This window comes from Macrotis lagotis, chromosome 2 (assembly GCF_037893015.1).
Source record: "Macrotis lagotis isolate mMagLag1 chromosome 2, bilby.v1.9.chrom.fasta, whole genome shotgun sequence".
Taxonomy (NCBI): domain Eukaryota; kingdom Metazoa; phylum Chordata; class Mammalia; order Peramelemorphia; family Peramelidae; genus Macrotis; species Macrotis lagotis.
In genome coordinates, this window is record NC_133659.1 from 163,178,403 (window position 1) to 163,195,874 (window position 17,472).

Genomic DNA, 17,472 nt, shown 5'->3' on the forward strand with positions numbered 1-17,472 from the left:
TTTTGAGATGGAAAGGATCTTTGGAATTTTATAATAAACTCTACACTCAGATTTTGAGATAGAAAGGATCTTTGGGATTATATAATAACCTCTACACTCAGGTTTTGAGATGGAAAGGTCCTTTGGAATTATATAATAAATTACACTCAGGTTTTGAGATGGAAAGGTCCTTTGGAATTATATAATAAACTCTACACTCAGGTTTTGAGATGCAAAGGATCTTTGGGAATTCTACACTCCGGTTTGGGGATGGAAAGGTCCTTTGGAATTATATAATAAACTACACTCAGGTTTTGAGATGGAAAGGACCTTTGGAATTATATAATAAACCCTACACTCGGGTTTTGAGATGGAGAGGACCTTTGGGGTTATTTAATAAACTCTTCACTCAATAGTTGAGGAAACTGAGGCTTGCAGAGTGACTTGCCCAAGGTCCTTCAGGTAGAGTCAATCAATCAAGCGACAGACACTTGGGGATGGGGAAGGAGGCAGAGGTCGGGTCCTGTGATGAAGAGTGAAACCCTGGGTGATGCAGAAGGGAAGCACAGAGCTGAGGGTACTTCGTGAGGGGTGCAGGGACCAGGAGTGTACGGTGAGGAGGGGGCTGGAGTGGCGATGGGAGGCGGGACCTGGCAGGGGGGTGTGCTTATAGAGGGGCTGGAGACCGCGAGAAGAGGGAATGATAAGGGTTACCGCGAAGAGGGGGAGGAAAAGTGGGAGGAAAGGGACTATGCGGGAGTCTGTCTCGTCTCCGGGCGGAGTCCAAGGTGAATGGGAACTACAAATCCCAGCAGCCCCCGCGGCGAGGACCGGAAGCGCCCCGGCCGGATTGTTGCGATTGCGAGGGGCGGCGGCGGCGGGAGATTCAAACCTGAGATCAGGAGCCGCAGCGGGAACGGTGCAAGGAGCCGGGGCCGGAGCTAAAGCTGGAGCAGGAGGAAGATGGCGGGGAGCGGAGCAAGGCCCGGCGGGGCGGCCTGTGAGTGACGGACGAGGACTGGGGAGACGGGGGTCTCGAATTGTGGGGGTGTCGGAAGCATTTGTTAACCGCCCACTGTAGGCGCGGCCTGCGGACCCGAGGGGTAGATTCGGTGGGGTTTACCCGCCGGGTTGCAGGAGCCCGGGAGGCTCCTCTTCTGTTAGACTGGATGGGGAGCCGGCCTGCTGGGGGGGGCGGATCCCCGAAGCCGACGCCGGGAACTGCGCATGCCCGGGGCGGGAAGCAGCCCGGGTAGTGAAGTTTATAAAATGCTACGAGAGGGCGAGGCCGGGGGCGTGGTGGGGCCCGACCCGAACCTCCAGACTCCGGATTGCAGTCTGGCCTCCTGGCGTCCCCGTTGCGCCCCCTCGCCCCTCAGCGGGCGGAATCCCCCCAAAACAGGGTCTACGACTCTGTAGAAGGAAGGGGAGTGGAGTCTTGTGGGGGTGGGCTTCAGACTTGAGAAGTCTGGAAGAAGGAGCGCCCCCCCGGGGGCACTTAGACCCCCGCCCACAGGGAGGTGTGCCCACTTCATACCTCTGGGGTGAAGTCATTTAGCAGTTTACTTTCCAGGCCTAACCGCCAACCCTGGTGCTTTTTGCTCCTCCCTTGGACTAACTGGTAGATTTCTTGCCATTGGCTGGCCATTTGGAATAGGGTCCTGAGTGTATTTTTAAAAAACTCACTTGTCTGCCAATTTAAATTAAATTCCTCAAAAAGAAGTTTTGACAGTCAGCTAAAAATAATGAACCGTAGAAATTTAAGTGCTGGGTTAAAAATAAATGGACTGAACTTTGTATCTACTTTTAGTAGGCCGAGTTCATTTTTCTTTGGAATCTTTTGGGTAGGAGCTTAAAGGTAGGGCAGTAAGTGTCTAGGGCAGTAGAAGCTGCTTCAGAATAATGGGTTCGGGACAAAGGGAGAGATTCAAAGGGGTCTTGAGAAATATGATTATTGATGAAGATTTGGTGAGTAGTTGCCTATTTTGACCAATTTGAGTTTTTTCTTTTGAATACTGCTTGGATCTTCAATTTATAATATGGTAGAATCTTTTTTTTTTTTAGTTTTTTCAAGGCAATGGGGTTAAGTGGCTTGCTCAAGGCCACACAGCTACATAATTATTAAGTGTCTGAGGCTGGATTTGAACTCAGGGACTCCTGACTCCAGGGCCGGTGCTCTATCCACTGCACCACCTAGCAGCCCCATAATATGGTAGAATCTTAGAGTACAATTATAGTATGTATTTCCTGTGTCAAATAAAATGCACTCAACTCATCTCTGTCAAAATCTTTCTCTTCTGTCCATGCTCAGCTTAGGTGCTCCCCTCCTCCGTGAAACCTTTCCTGAACCCTTCCAGCTGACAGGGTTGTCTCCTTAAGTTTTCTCCATAATTTTCCAAAGGACATTCCTAAATGACATGTTTGACCTTATCATTCATCTCCCCAATCAACTGTTATTACCTCCAAGATTAAATACAAATTTTCACTTGGCATTTGAAGCCAAATCCATTCAGTCTGACTCCATACATCGTTCTTCTTCACACACTCTTCAGACCAGCTAAATTGGCCATATATGTTCCTCTATCTTCATTCTTTGTGCCTTTTCACTGACAGTTCCCTAACAGATTCAATATTCTCTTTCCTCCCCCTGCCCCATCCCTTCTTAATCCTAACTCACAGTCAGTCACTCACAGGACAACACCAACACTTCCCCACCTCTTGTTCTGATCCCCTCTGAGACCTTCTTGAGCTCCTGCTCCACCTCCTACATGAAAACTTTTTTGATTTCCCCAGAAAAATTACTTTGGATTTACTTGTATGTAATTTAGTGTAGATATGAATAAGTTATTTCCTTCCTATAGGACATAAACCCTTTGAGGGCAGAAACTGATTTTTTAAAAATTTTTCTATCCCTAACACAATGCCTAGCAAATAGAAGATGCTTGATAAATGTGGATTTTTTTTTCTAATCTTTGGATACCAGGGTCTTTCATTGCACTCTGAAGATATAAGGAATTTGATTAATTTTTTAAACTGAATTTAGAAGTAACCTTAGAGGGCATTTAATCTAATTATAGTAGATATATATACCTGATATGGTCATCTAGCTTTAGCAAAAGCAAATATCATTTACCCTCTTTGCTCTGACCTTTGAAGAAAGAGCCAGAAGTAGATTCTTGGGGAACTCTTACTTAAATAGAAAATTAGATAGAAAGGGAGCTAAGGATTCAGATTATCAGAGCTGTAGGAATCCCTTCTGGAGGGTGGAGGAGGAATGGGAATAGGAAGGTAGACTGGAAGAGAGTGGCAGGTTGGAAGGAAGAGTCTGAGAAGGGTTCCTAAAGGAGGAGACTGGAAAAAGTAGAGAAGGAGGGTCTGCTAAGTGGCACATTGGATAGAGCACTGGCCCTCGGTTCAAATCCAGCCTTAGACACTTAATAATTACCTAGCTGTGTGGCCTTGGGCAAGCCACTTAACCCCACTGCCTTGCAAAAAACAAAACAAACCTAAAAGTAGAGAAGGAAACAATAATAATTGGAAAGTCAAGAGAAGGACAAAGGGAAATGGCCTCTCTTAAGTCTAAAGGGGTAGAGAGCATTGGGCCTGACAAAGTATTTTTTCCCATCTGTATAGAGAATAGAAGTTGACCTAGGAGAACTCCAGTCTAGGGAACTGTGACTGAATAGGTGAATTTCAAGTGGAAACTGTTTCAGATTTTCAGATGGGGAGGGATAATATCTGAGGAACACAGTAAAGGATAGGAATCAGGCATCCTAGCACCATTTTGATCTGCTGTCATGCTTTCCCCCTTCTAGATGAACGCCTCACTGCAGAGGAGATGGATGAGCAGAGGCGGCAGAATGTTGCCTATCAATATCTCTGCCGCCTGGAGGAGGCCAAACGGTGAGTCAGGGTGGACAGAGGAGGCCAAAGGATGAGGGAAGGTGGGTTGGGGAAGTCATAGGATGAGGGGGAGGTCATGGGATGAGGGGAAGGTAGCTAGAGGGAGATAAGGGATGAGGGAAGGTAGGCAAGCTGATGTTAAGTGTGAGTGGGGAAACTAAAATTTGAATGGGGAGTGAGAAAGGGAAATCCATGGGGTCAATGGAATTTTCAAGGTGTCAGGAGGAGGTACCTTGGGGGCAGCTAAGTGGTTCTGTGGATAGAGCACTGGCTCTGGAGTCTGAAGAACTTGAGTTCGAATTCAGCCTCAGACACTTAATACTTAGACATAGCTGTGTAACCTTGGGCAAGACATTTAACCCCAGTGCCTTGCAAACAAACACACACACACACACACACACACACACACACACACACACACACACACACACACACACACACACACACAGAGGTGCTCCTCCAGGGCAGGCTAGAGAAGAGGTGTTATTCAGTGGTCATGGTCTTGACTCATTTCTCTTTCCATTTTAGAGACTTCCCTGGCATCCTTCAATAGACAGGACAGAATTGAAGATGAGATTTAGGGGACCTGAAATCTGTCTTTCAGCCTTTAAAGATTTGCCATGTGAAAGGAAATTAGTCTTACTTTGCTCGGCTCCAAAGGGCAGAACTGAGAGCAGTTCTTTGAGGGACAGGTAGATTTTGGTTTGATAAGGTTTATAAATACAAAACTGGAATAGACTGCCTGAGAAAGTAATGGTAATAATAATAACTAGTGCTTATATAATACTTTGCAATTATCTCATTTGATCCTCACAATCTTAGAAGGTTTTTACAGTTGGGAAAACTGAGGAAGAGGTTAAGTGACTTGCATATAACTAGGAAATATCTGAGAATGAATTTGAACTTGGATCTTCCTGACTCTAGGTCTGGCATTCTATTTTCTAGGTAGTAAGCCTTCAACAAAATCTGAATGACTGGCAGAATGACCACTTGTTGGAGATATTGAAAAGGAAATTCTTGTTCAAGGATGTATTGAATCAGTTGCCCTCCCAAGAGTCTGTGATTTCATAAAACCCCTTTCTCCTAATCTTTTATTTTAAATAGGGTTAGGGATAAGGACTAGATCTGTAAAAAGTGGCCTTGTGAAGGGGTTCAATAAGAGCACAAGTCCAGAAATATAAATTCATGTCTTTCCACTCATACACCATTTTAGATTTTATACTTTCCCATTTGTCATTTCAGTTGTTTCTCACAGTAGCTTTGAGTTAGGAAGGGCTTGTTCCCTCCCTTTCTCTTCACTGCTAAAAGGGACTTGATTGGGTCATCTTCCCTGTTCTCTGAGGGCAGGTTTTCCACAGTTGCAAGAGACACTTACACTGAAGATGTCATTACTGGTTTTTAATCTCAGGAACTCTGGCTCAGGAGATGATTTTCTCAAGCTCACAGTACTCTTTATTTTATTTTTTAAAAATTTATTTATTTAAGGCAATAGGGTTAAGTGACTTGCCCAAGGTCACACAGCGAGGCAATTATTAAGTGTTTGAGGCCAAATTTGAACTCAGGTCCTCCTGACTCTAGGGCTAGTGTTCTATCCACTGCCCCACTAAGCTGTCCCTGTTTTATTCCCATTTACAGGTAAGGATCTGTTTTTCCTCTGTTATATTGATATTAGCAATTAGAGATATAAATTTTTCTATAAATACTGCTTTGGTTACATCTCATAAATTTTGGTAGGTTGTCTCATTGTTGTCATTTTTTTAATGAAATTGTTGTTTATATGATTCTTTGACCCACTTATTTTTAGGATTAGATTATTTAATTTCCAATCAATTTTTAATCTTTCTGTGGTCCTTTACTATGATTTTTATTGCATTATGATCTGAAAAGGATGCATTTACTATGTCTGCTTTTCTACATTTGGTTCTGAGTTTTTATGTCCTAATATATAGTCAATTTTTGTATCAGTGCCATGTACTGCTGTGAAAAGCTTTATTCATTTCTATTCCCATTCAGTTTTCTTCATAGATCTATCATATCTAACTTTTCCAAAATTTTATTCACTTCTTTAACTTCTATCTTGTTTACTTTTGTATTAAATTTATTTAGCTCTAAGAGGGAAAGGTTGAGGTTCCCCCTGCCCACTATAGTTTTATTATCTGTATTCTCCTGTAACTCATTACATTTCTTCAAAAATTTATATTCTCTATCATTTGGTACATATATGATTAGTATTGATGTATAGCATATGATGTCAGTATTGTTATTGAAGTATGACTTCATTGTTTATGGTACCTTTCAGCAAGATATAATTTTCAAATATCTTTTAATTAGATCTATTTTTGCTTTGTCTGAGATTATGATTGCTTCCCCTGCTTTCTTTGCTTTAGCTGAAGCATAATATATTCTTCTCTAGCCCCTTACCTTGACCCTTTGTGTATCTCTGTGCTTCAGATGTCTTGTATACAACACATAGTAAGGAGTCTGTTTTTTAATCCATTTTGCTATTCACTTCCATTTTTATGGGTGAATTCATTTCATTCATATTTGTAGTTAAAACTAATCGTGTTTTTTCCTTCTTGATATTTTTCCCTTGTTTATTTCCCTGTCTCTCTTACCCCCACCTTTTCATTCCTCAGAAGTATTTCACTTCTGATCACCACCTTCCCTTTATCAACCCCACCTCCTCTCTTCTATTATCCCTGTCCTTTTACTTCATTATAGGTAAGATGGATTTCTATGCCCAAGTGTGTATATTATTCCATCTTTGAGCCAATTTTGATTAGAGTGAGATTTAACTTTTGTCTGCATCCATCACTCCCATTCCCTACTTTCAACTCCATTATAATACCTCTTTCATGCTCTTTTATGTGGGATAATTTATCCCATTCAGTCTCCTCCCTCCTTCCGGTACAATTTTCTTTCTTACCCCTTATTTTGTTTTTTGGGATATTATCCCATCAAAGTCATTTTATATCCATATCCTCTGTCTTTATATACTCCTTCTAATTGTTCTTATGGTAATAAAGTTAAGTTACAAATATTATCTTACCACATAGAAATATAAATAGTTTAACCTTGTTGAATTTCTTATATTTTCTCTTCCTTGTTTATGTTTTTACCTTTTTTATGCTTCATTTGAGTCTTGTATTTGGAATTCTGGTCTTTTAATTAAGAATTCTTGAAAGTTCTCAGTTTTATTAAATGCTCACTTTTTCCCCATTTTGCTGGGTAGGGGAGTCTTGGTTGTTATCCTAACCCCTTTGCCTTGTAGTGTCTCATATTCCTGTTCTTTAATGTGGAAGCTGTCAAATCCTGTAATTCTGAATTATCATTTTGGCTGTTTATAGTGTTTTTCCTTAATCTGTGAGCTCTTGAATTTGACTCTGATGTTTCTGGGAGGTTTTATTTTAGAATCTCTTTCAAGGCAGTAATTGGTGGATTCTTTCCATTTCTCTTTTGACCTGTGGTTATATTATATATAGTATTTTTTTTTAGGAAGTATTGATTATTTTTCTTTCACATTACTACAATAGTCTTGTTGTAAAGGTAAACATAACCCCTCCCTCTCCCCCACCAAAGATAGAGAAGCCTCAAGAAAAAGAAAATCAGAGGAAAAAAAGGTGTGCTTACGTTTGTATTCAGATACCATCAGCTCTGTCTTTGGGATGACTTGCATTCTTTATCCAAGTCCATCAAACAAATTGCTTCAATATTTTTTTTCCCCACAGTTGCTATTGCTAGTTGTATTTCTCTACATCCTATTCTTCCCCACACCCATTTATTCTATTCTCTCTCTCTCCTTTCAACCTGTCCTTCTTTGTTGTATCTAACTACCCTCTCCCATGATCTTCCCTCTCTTCTATCACCTATATCCCCCTTCCCCCTGCCCCCTTTCCCCCATCCATCCCTTTCCTATGCATTTTTCCTCTAGGGTAACATAGATTCCTATACCCTATTGAATACGTATGTTATTTCCTCTCTGAGCCACTTCTCATGAGAATGAAGATTCACTTAATCCCCCTTAGTTTCCCCCCTTCCACTCCATTGAAAAAACTTTTTCTTGCCTTTTTTATGTGAAATAACTTATCCCATCTACCTCTTCTTTCCCTTTCTCCCAGTACATTCCTTTCTTGTCCATTAGCTCCATCGTTATAATATACTATCCCTTCATATTCAGCTTGCTCCTGTGCCTTGTCTATATATGTCCATTCTAACTGCTCTTATAAATGAGAAGGTTCATGTGAGTTTTCAGTATCATTTTCCTATGCAGGAATACAAGCAGTTCAATATCATTAAATCCCTCATAGTTTGCCCTTCCCATCCCCCCTCTATTCTTCACCTGAGTCCTGTACTTGAAGATCAAATTTTCTGTTCAGCTCTGGTTATTTCAACAGGAAAGTTTGAATGTCCCCTGTTTCATTGAATATCCATCTTTTCCCCTGAAAGAGAATGTTCAGGTTTTTGTTTTTGTTTTTTTTAGGTTTTTGCAAGGCAAATAGGGTTAAATGGCTTGCCCATTATTAAGTGTGAGGCTAGATTTGAACTCAGCTACTCCTGACTCCAGGGCCAGTACTCTATCCACTGCGCCACCTAGTCACCCCTGGATGTTCAGTTTTGCTGTGCATTTGATTTTCAAGCTATTTTGCCTTCCAGAATATCATTCCAAGCCCTATAAACCCTTAATGTAGAGGCTGCTAAATCTTTTGTAATCCTGACTGTAGCTCCATGATATTTGAATTGTTTCTATCTGAATTCTTATAATATTTTCTCCTTGACTTGGGACTTATGGAATTTGGTTGTATTGTTCCTGAGTTTTTATTTTGGGATCTCAGGAGGTGATTGGTGGATTCCCTTAATTTCTATTTTACCCTCTGCTTCTTCTAAGATATCAGGGCAACTTTCCTGGAGAATTTCTTAAAAAATGAAATCTAGGCTCTTTTCTTGGTCATGACTTTCAGGTAGCCCAATAATTTTTAAATTATCTCTACAGGATCTGTTTTCCAGGTCAGTTGTTTTTCCAAAGAAATAGTTCACATTTTCTTGTAATTTTTCATTCTTTTGGTTTTATTTTATTTCTTGATTTCTCACAGTCATCAACTTCTCTTAGCTTCATTCTACATTTGGAGGAATTATTTTCTTCAGAGAGCTTTCTTATCTCCTTTTTCATCTGGTCAGTTCTGCTTTTTAAGGCATTCTTCTCATTGATCTTTTGGACCGCTTTTTCCATTTGATCTAAACTGGTTTTTAAGTTGTTATTTTCTTTTTTTTTTTAACATTTTTTTAACATTTTATTTGTTTTCCAATTATATACAATAGTAGTACCTACCTATCATTTTTTGTAAGGTTTTGTCTTTTTTTTTTTATGTTTTTGCAAGGCAAATGGGGTTAAGTGGCTTGCCCAAGGCCACACAGCTAGGTAGTTATTAAGTGTCTGAGGTCATATTTGAACCCAGGTACTCCTGACTCCAGAGCTAGTGCTTTATCCACTATGCCACCTAGCTGTCCCTTAAGGTTTTGAATTTTACAATTTTTCCCCACCCCCACAGAAGGCCATCTGATAGTCTTTACATTGTTTCCATGCTATACATTGATTGAAATTGAATATGTTATAAGAGTAAACATACCTTGCCCCGCCAAAAAAAGATGAGGAACCTCAAGAATAGAGAGAGGAAAAAAAATGTACTTCAGTCTGTGTTTAGATTCCAATGGTCCTGTCTCTGAGGTGAGTTGCTTTCTTTATCATAAGTCCACCAGAGGGGTGGCTAGGTGGCGTAGTGGATAAAGCACTGGCCCTGGAGTCAGGAGTAGCTGGGTTCAAATCCAGTCTCAGACACTTAATAATTACCTAGCTGTGTGGCCTTGGGCAAGCCACTTAACCCAGTTTGCCTTGCAAAAACATTAAAAAAAAAAAAGTCCACCAGAGAAGTTGCTTCAATATTCTTCCCACACTATTCCTCTACTCTATACCTCTACTCTTCCTCCCCACTCTCATTTATTCTATTCTCTCTCCTTTCATCCCAGCCCTGTCCAAAAGTGTGTTGTATCAGAGTACCCTTTCCCTCGATCTTCCCTCTCTTCTATCATCTATTCTCCCCTTCCCTCCTCCTATTCCCCTTTATTCCATCCCTTCTCATTTTTCTCTAGGGTAAGATAGATTTCTTCACCCCTATTAAGTGTGTGTGTGTTATTTCCTCTCTGAGCCATTTCTGATGAGAATGAAGGTTCACTTATTCCCCCTTGCCTTCCCTCTTTCCACTCTATTGAAAAAGCTTTTTCTTGACTCTTATGTGAAATTTCTTAGCTTTTTCGTCTTCATCTCCTTTCCCTTCCTCCCAGTATTTTCCTTTATCACCCATTGACTCCATCTTTTTACTATATTATACCATTATATTTCGCTCTTTCCTATGTCCTATCTATATTTACTCCTTCTAACAGCTCTTATAAATGAGAAAGTCCATATGAGTTATCAATATCTTCTTCCCATGCAGGAATACAAACAGTTCAATATCATTAAATTCCTCATAGTTAGTCCTTCTCTTCTACCCACCCTCTATGGTTCACCAGAGTCCTGTACTTGGAGATCAAACTTTCTGTTCAGCTCTGGTTGTTTCAATAGGAAAATTTGAAAGTCCCTTATTTCATTGAAAGTCCATCTTTTCCCCTGAAAGATGTTCAGTTTTGCTGGGTAGTTGATTGTTGGTTGTAAACCAAGATCTTTTGCCTTCTGGATTATCATATTCTAGTCCCTAAGAGCCCTTAATGTAGATGCTGCCAGATCCTGTGAAATGCTGGCTATGGAGCCTCAGTAGTTGAATTGTTTGTTTCTGGCAACTTTTAGAATTTTCTCTTTGATTTGGGGATTTTGGAATTTGGCTATAATATTCCTAGAGGTTTTTCTTTTGGGATCTCTTTCAGGAAGTGACTAATGAATTCTCTCAGTTTCTATTTTACCCCCCCTGCTTCTAGGATCTTAGGGCAATTTTGATGTATTATTTCTTTTTTTTTTTAATTTATTTTTTATTCTCATTTTGTACAAATGGTTTTTTTTACATTACTAAAATATTCTTGTTTTCAAGTAAACAAAATACCCCTCCCCCCATGAATATAGATAGACTTGCTTGGGTGAAAAAAGTAAAGGGGAGAGAAAAAAAATTAAAATTAAAAAAAATAATAGTAATAATTGTAGGTTTGGCCAGATGGCACAATGGATGAAGCACCAGCCCTGGAGCCACGAGCACCTGAGTCCATATCCAGCCTCGTAAACCCAATAATCACCCAGCCATGTGACATGCAAGCCACCTGATCCCCACTGCCCTGCAAAAACCAAAAAGAAGAAAAAAAAAGACCCAAAATAAAATAAAATAGTAATAATAGTAGGGGTGGCTGGGTGGCAGACAGAGCATTGGCCCTTGAGTCAGGAGCACCTGGGTCCAAATCCGACCCCAGGCACCCAAAGATCACCCTGCTATGTGGCCCCAGGCAGGCCACCCAGCCCCACTTGCCCTGCACCCTCCCCCAAATAATAATAACAAAAAATGTGCTTGAGTCTTTGTTCCAACACCAACAACTCTGTCATGGGTGGATCACATTCTTTATGGTAAGTCCTTCGCAAAAGTTACTTCCATATTTTTCCAATGTTGCCATTGCTGATCGCAACTCCCTCCTTTCTTATGTCTCCACTACCATGTACTATATTTTCTCTCTCCTTTCACTCTGACTCTGCTGTAGGGTCGCTGAGTGGCGCAGCAGACAGATCCCTGGTCCTGGGGCCAAGAAGCCCTGAGCCCCCATACCACCCCTTAGGCCCAGAATCCACCTGGCCCTACGGTCCTGGACAGGCCATCCAATCCCAGCCCCTTGCAAGAAGTAAAAAAGAAAATGTGTTATATCTGACCACTCTCCCCCCATGGTCCATCCTCTCCTCCTATATTCACATCCCCACCCTTTCCCTCTGCTCCCCCCCATTGAGTATATTTGCTGTTTCCTCTCCTAGCCATCTCTGATGAGAGCAAAGGTTCCCTCATTCCCCCTTGCCTCCCCCCTTCCATATCATTGCAATAACTCATTGTAATAAAAAAAAAATCTTATTATGTGAAATATCTTGGACTATTCCCCCTCTCCTTTTTCTTTCTCCCATTTCATTTCCCTTTTTTTCCTATTGACTCCATTTTTACACCATATTTTATCTTCGAATTCAGGTTTCTCCTGTGCTTCAACTATAAAAGCTCCCTCTCTACCTGCTCTATTAACTGAGAAGGTTCATATGAATATTATCAACATCATTTTTCTATACATGCAGTTCATCCTCATTAAGTCCCTCATATTTCCCCCCTCTCCTCCAGTCTCCATGCTTCACCTGAGTACTATATCTGAAGATCAAACCTTCTGTTCAGCTCTGGCCATTCCAAAAGGAACATTTGAAATTCCCCTGGTTCATTGAAAGTCCATCTTTTTCCCTGGAAGAGGACATTCAGCCTTGCTGGGTAGTTCATTCTTGGCTGCATTCTAAGCTCTTTTGCCTTCCGGTATATTGTATTCCAAGCCCTATGAGCTTCCAATGTAGTTGCTGCTAAGTCCTGTGTGATCCTGACTGCAGCTCCACGATATTTGAACTGTGTCCTTCTGGCTGCTTGTAATATTTTCTCTTTGACTTGGGAGTTCTGGAACTTGGCTATAATATTCCTGGGGGCTGGGTTTTTGGGATCTCTTTCTCGGGGGGATGGGTGGATTCTCTCCATTTCTATTTTGCCCTCTGCTTCTAGAACATCAGGGCAATTTTCCTGTAGTAATTCTTTGAAAATGATGTCAAGGCTCTTTTCCTGATCATGACTTTCAGGTATTCCAATAATTTCTAAATTATCTTTCCTAAGTCTGTTTTCCATATCAGTTGTTTTTTCATTGAAATATTTCACATTTTCTTCTAATTTTTCATTTTTTTGGTTTTGAAGTATTGATTCCTGATTTCTGGTAAATTCATCAATCTCACTGAATTCTGTTCTTTGTCTGAAGGATTTGTTCTCCTCAGAGAGTTTTCTTATCTCTTTTTCCATCTGGCCAATTTTGCTTTTTAAAGCATTCTTCTCAATAACTTTTTGAACTGTTTTATCCATTTGACTTAAGCTGTTTTTTAACATGCTATTTTCTTCAGCATTTTTTGGATTTCCTTGACTAAGCTGCTGACTTCATTTTCATGTTTTTCCTGCATCTCTCTCCTTTCTTTTCCCAGTTTTTCTTCCAGCTCCCTCATTTGATTTTCAAAGTCTTTTTTGAGCTCTGTCATAGTCTGAGCCCAATTTCTGTTTTTCTTGGAGTCTGTAGATGCAGGAGCTTGTGCTTCCTTATCTTCAGACTGAGTATTTTGATCCTTCTTGGGCTCATTTGCAAAATATTTCTCAATGGTCTTCCTCTTGTTTCTTTGCTTGCTCATTTTCCCAGCCTAAGCCTATTTTTGGGGGTTCTTCCTGAGCTTTTGGGACACTCCCACAAGGGTCTCAGTGTGTGAGGCTCTGTCCTCCCTCCTGGTCTGTGAATGACCATAAGCACCTTCCTCTGCCACGGGGCGAGGTGGGGGGGTCCCTGTTGTTCTATGGGGGGCCTAGACTGGGATCAGGATCCGAATGTGGTCAGAGCCCCAGAGTCCTGTTCCAGGGGCAGAGGACAGAGCTCAGCAGTCTCTCTTCACTCCCCTCCCTCAGCTCAATGGGCTCATGCCCTGGGGGCTCCTGCTTTCGGGCTCCACCCACTTCTGTTTCTAGTTCTGGGCTGCCTGGTAGAGGTCCCCTGCTGTTCCCCCACTTTGTGTCGGGTGCTCCCCGGGGTGCAGCTCAGGAGACTCCCCCGTGGCTCAGCGGCTCCCAGCGCCCTGGGGCTGCCTCTGGGAGGCTGATGTTCTTTTGCTCCGGTGGGCCACCCCTCCGGTGGGCTGCCCCTACGACCCCGGGGAGCAGAGCCTTTCTGCTCTTTTCCAGGTTACCTTGAGTCGGAGAACTGCCTCACTGGGTCCCTTTGTGGGTTCTGTCTTTTGAAAGTTTAGTTAGAGTCCTTAGTTTCAAGTTTTATCAGAGAGCGCCTAAGACTCGATCCCTTCTTGTTGCCATCTTGGCTCCGCCCCCCCCAACATTTTTCAATTAATTTTTAATTGAATTTCAATTTAAGAATTCTTTTAATTTAATTTCAACTTTACTCTCTGGACCTAAGATATCAGCAATTTTCCTTGATAATTGATAATTCCTTGTAAGATGATGTCTAGATTCTTTTTTTAATCACAACTTTCAGGTAGTACAATAATTCTCAAATTATCTCTCTTCAATCTCTTCTCCAGGTCAATTATTTTTCCATTGTCATATCTCACTTTTTTTTTTTGCAAGGCAATGGGGTTAAGTGGCTTGCCCAAGGCCACACTTCTAGGTAAAGTGTTTGAGGCTGGAGTTGAACTCAGGTACTCCTGACTCCAGGGGCCGTGCTCTATCCACTGCGCCACCTTAGCCACCCAAATTTTTTCTTGAAGTCTTTTGGAGTCATTACAACCACATGCCCAATTCTATTTTTTTTTTAGGTTTTTGCAAGGCAATGGGGTTAAGTGGCTTTCCCAAGGCCACACAGCTAGGTAATTGTTAAGTGTCTGAGGCCGGATTTGAACTCCGGTACTCCTGACTCCAGGGCCTGTTGTCTATCTACTGTGCCACCTAGCCGCCCCGCAATTCTAATTTTTAAGGAATTTATTTTTGTGTCTCTTTTTTAATTTGATCAATTCTACTTTTTAAGGAGTTCTTTTCTTAGTGAATTTTTGTGTCTCTTACCATTAGACCAATTCTAGTTTTTAAGGTGATATATATTTTTTTAAATTTAATTTAATTTTTCTAATTTCAGCAAAGGTGGTTTTCAACATTCATCCATTTGCAAATTTATGAGTTCTACACTTTTCTACCACCCCCCTCACCCACACACACACAGTGGTGAACAATCTGGTAAAAGTTGTACATGTACCCTCATGTTTAACGTATTTCCATATTGGTCATGTTGTGAAAGAGGAATTAGAACCAAAGAAAAATAAAACCATGCAAAAGAATGAAAAACATCCTTTTCACATTCACAGTTATGATTACTGTTTCCTTTATGTTCTCTTTTTATATTTTTCTCTTTCCTTTCCCTCCAGACCAATGCTTTGCTTCTGATTGCTGCCTCTTGAATTAACCCTTTTCCCTTCCTTCTTCCTTTCTCCTTTTACATTTCTTTTTCACTTTTACTTTACCTTTAACTTTTGTCTTCCCTTTTATCAGTCCCTTCTTCCCTATTCTTTCCATGCTTCTCTAAAGTTCAACTACTCATGGTTTCTTTCTTTCTTTTTTCTTTTGCAATGAGGTTAAGTGACTTACCCAAGGTCACACAGCTAGGTAAAGTGTCTGAAGCTGGATTTGAAATCAGATCCTCCTGACTCCAGGGCTGGTGCTCTATTCACTGCACCTCCTAGCTGCCCAATATTTTCTCTTTTTAAAAGCTTCTCTTATGTTTTTCCTTCCTATCTCATAACTTTCTTTTTCCTTTAGCCCTAATTTCTCTTACACAAAATGACTAATATGTAAATGTTAAACACAAGTATATATGTACAACTTTTACCAAACTGTTAGCTGCTGAGGGGAGAGGGGAGGGAAGGGAGAGTGGTAGAAAAATGTCTAACTTCTAAATTTACAAATAGAAGAATGTTGAAAAACTACCCAAACAGGTAACTGGAAAAATAAAATAAAATGTCAGTTTAAAAAAATGAAAGAAAGAAATACAATTCTCATGAGCTATAAACATCATCAAATTATAATCAATTATTTCCAAATACCTTTCCCTCTTTCCAAGTACCCTATATAGAATTACAATCTTCTAAGCGCTAAAGTATCATATAAAGTAAAATCATTCAAGAGCTAAAAGTTTGCTCACATCACAGTCAAATTCTTTTCACACCCTTTGTCTAAATATGTTTCTTTCAAGGAAGTTAACTAACAATGAAAGAAACATATTTACCTTTTTATGTATCTTTTTTTTTAGGTTTTTTTCTCCAAGGCAGATGGGGTTAAGTGGCTTGCCCAAGGCCACACAGCTAGGTAATTATTAAGTGTCTGAGACCGGATTTGAACCCAGGTACTCCTGACTCTAAGGCCGGTGCTTTATCCACTATGCCACCTAGCCGCCCCTTTTGCATCTTTTGAGTCTTGTGTTTGAAGATCAAATTTTCTGTTCAGTTCTGGTCTTTTTATCTGGCAAGTTTGAAAGTTCTCTATTTTGTTGAATGGCCATCTTTTCCCCCTGAAAGAAAATTCTGAATTTCTCAGGGTAGTTGATTCTCGGTTGGCTCTCCAAACCTTTAATGTTAAAACTGATAAATCCTGCATAATTCTATTGCTTCTTTTTGATTGCTAGCAGTATTTTCTCTTTAGCTGAGAAATCTGAAAATCGGCTACAATATTCCTTGGAGTTTTTATTTTGAGTTCTCTTTCTGGGAGTGATTGATGGATTCTTTTAAGGACTATTTTATCTTCTTATTCTAGTATATTAGGGCAGTTTTCCATGATAGTTTCCTGAAAGATATTGTCCAGGCTCTTTTTCTGATCATGATTTTCAGGTAGATCAATAATTTGTTATCTCTCCTGGAGACAGAGAGCGCCAACCATGGGGCCAGGACAAGCCTACATCCCACCCCAGAGATCCAGCAATCACCAAGCACTGTGGTCCTGGACAAGTCATTCAATCCTACCTCCTTGTAAAAAGTAAAAAAAGAAAATGTGTTATACCTGACTATCCTCTCTCATAGTCCCTCCTCCCCTTCCCCCATTCATTCTTCTAGATTTCTATACCCTATTACATATATATGTTGTTTCCTCTCTGAGCCATTTCTGTTCAGAATGAAGGTTCTCTCATTTCCCCTTACCTTCCCCCCTCCACACCATTGCAAAAGTTTTTTCTTGACTCTTTTACATGAAATATCTTAGTCTGCCCTACCTCTCCTTTCCCTTTCTCTCAGTACATTTCCTTTTCACTTGTTGATTCCATTTTTACAATATATTATACTTTCAAATTCAGTTCCTTCTGTGCCTTGTCTAACTGCTCTAATAAATGAGAAGGGATATGAATATTATCAGTATCATCTTCATTATTAAATCCCTCATAATTTACCCTTCTCATCCTCCCTCTCTGTGCTTCACCTGAGTCCTGTACTTGAAGATCAAACTTTCTGTTCAGCTCTGGTCATTTCAACAGGAACATTTGAAATTCCCCTGTTTCACTGAAAGTCCATCTTTTCCCCCATAAGAGGATGTTCAGTTTTGCTGGGTAGTTGATTCTTGGTTGCATTCCAAGCTCTTTTGCCTTCCCAGAATATTATATTCCAAGCCTTATGAGCCCTTAATGTGGATGCTGCTGAGTCCTGTGTAATCCTGACTGTAGCTCCATGATATCTGAATTGTTTCCATCTGGCTGCTTGTAATATTTTCTTTTTGACTTAGGAGTTCTGGAACTTGGCTATAATATTCCTAGGGGTTGTTGTTTTTTTTTTTTATCTTAGGAGGAGATCAATGGATTCTCTCAATTTCTATTTTGCCCTCT

At 40.6% G+C, this 17,472-nt stretch overlaps 1 protein-coding gene across 3 annotated transcripts in view; it reads left to right on the forward strand.

Annotated features, from left to right (window-relative positions):
- The first annotated feature begins 868 nt into the window (after window positions 1–868).
- Window positions 869–17,472, forward strand: part of IQGAP3 (IQ motif containing GTPase activating protein 3) — a 69,356-nt gene continuing 52,752 nt past the window's right edge. For 2 of the 3 annotated variants that reach the window (XM_074223204.1, XM_074223205.1), the window contains exons 1-2: window positions 869–979; window positions 3,795–3,882. In XM_074223204.1, the coding sequence (XP_074079305.1) occupies window positions 943–979; window positions 3,795–3,882 (125 nt within the window). In that variant the 5' untranslated portion in view covers window positions 869–942. Of the gene's footprint in view, window positions 980–3,794; window positions 3,883–17,472 lie in introns of those variants that run through there. The other variant, XM_074223206.1, reaches the window with a different exon arrangement.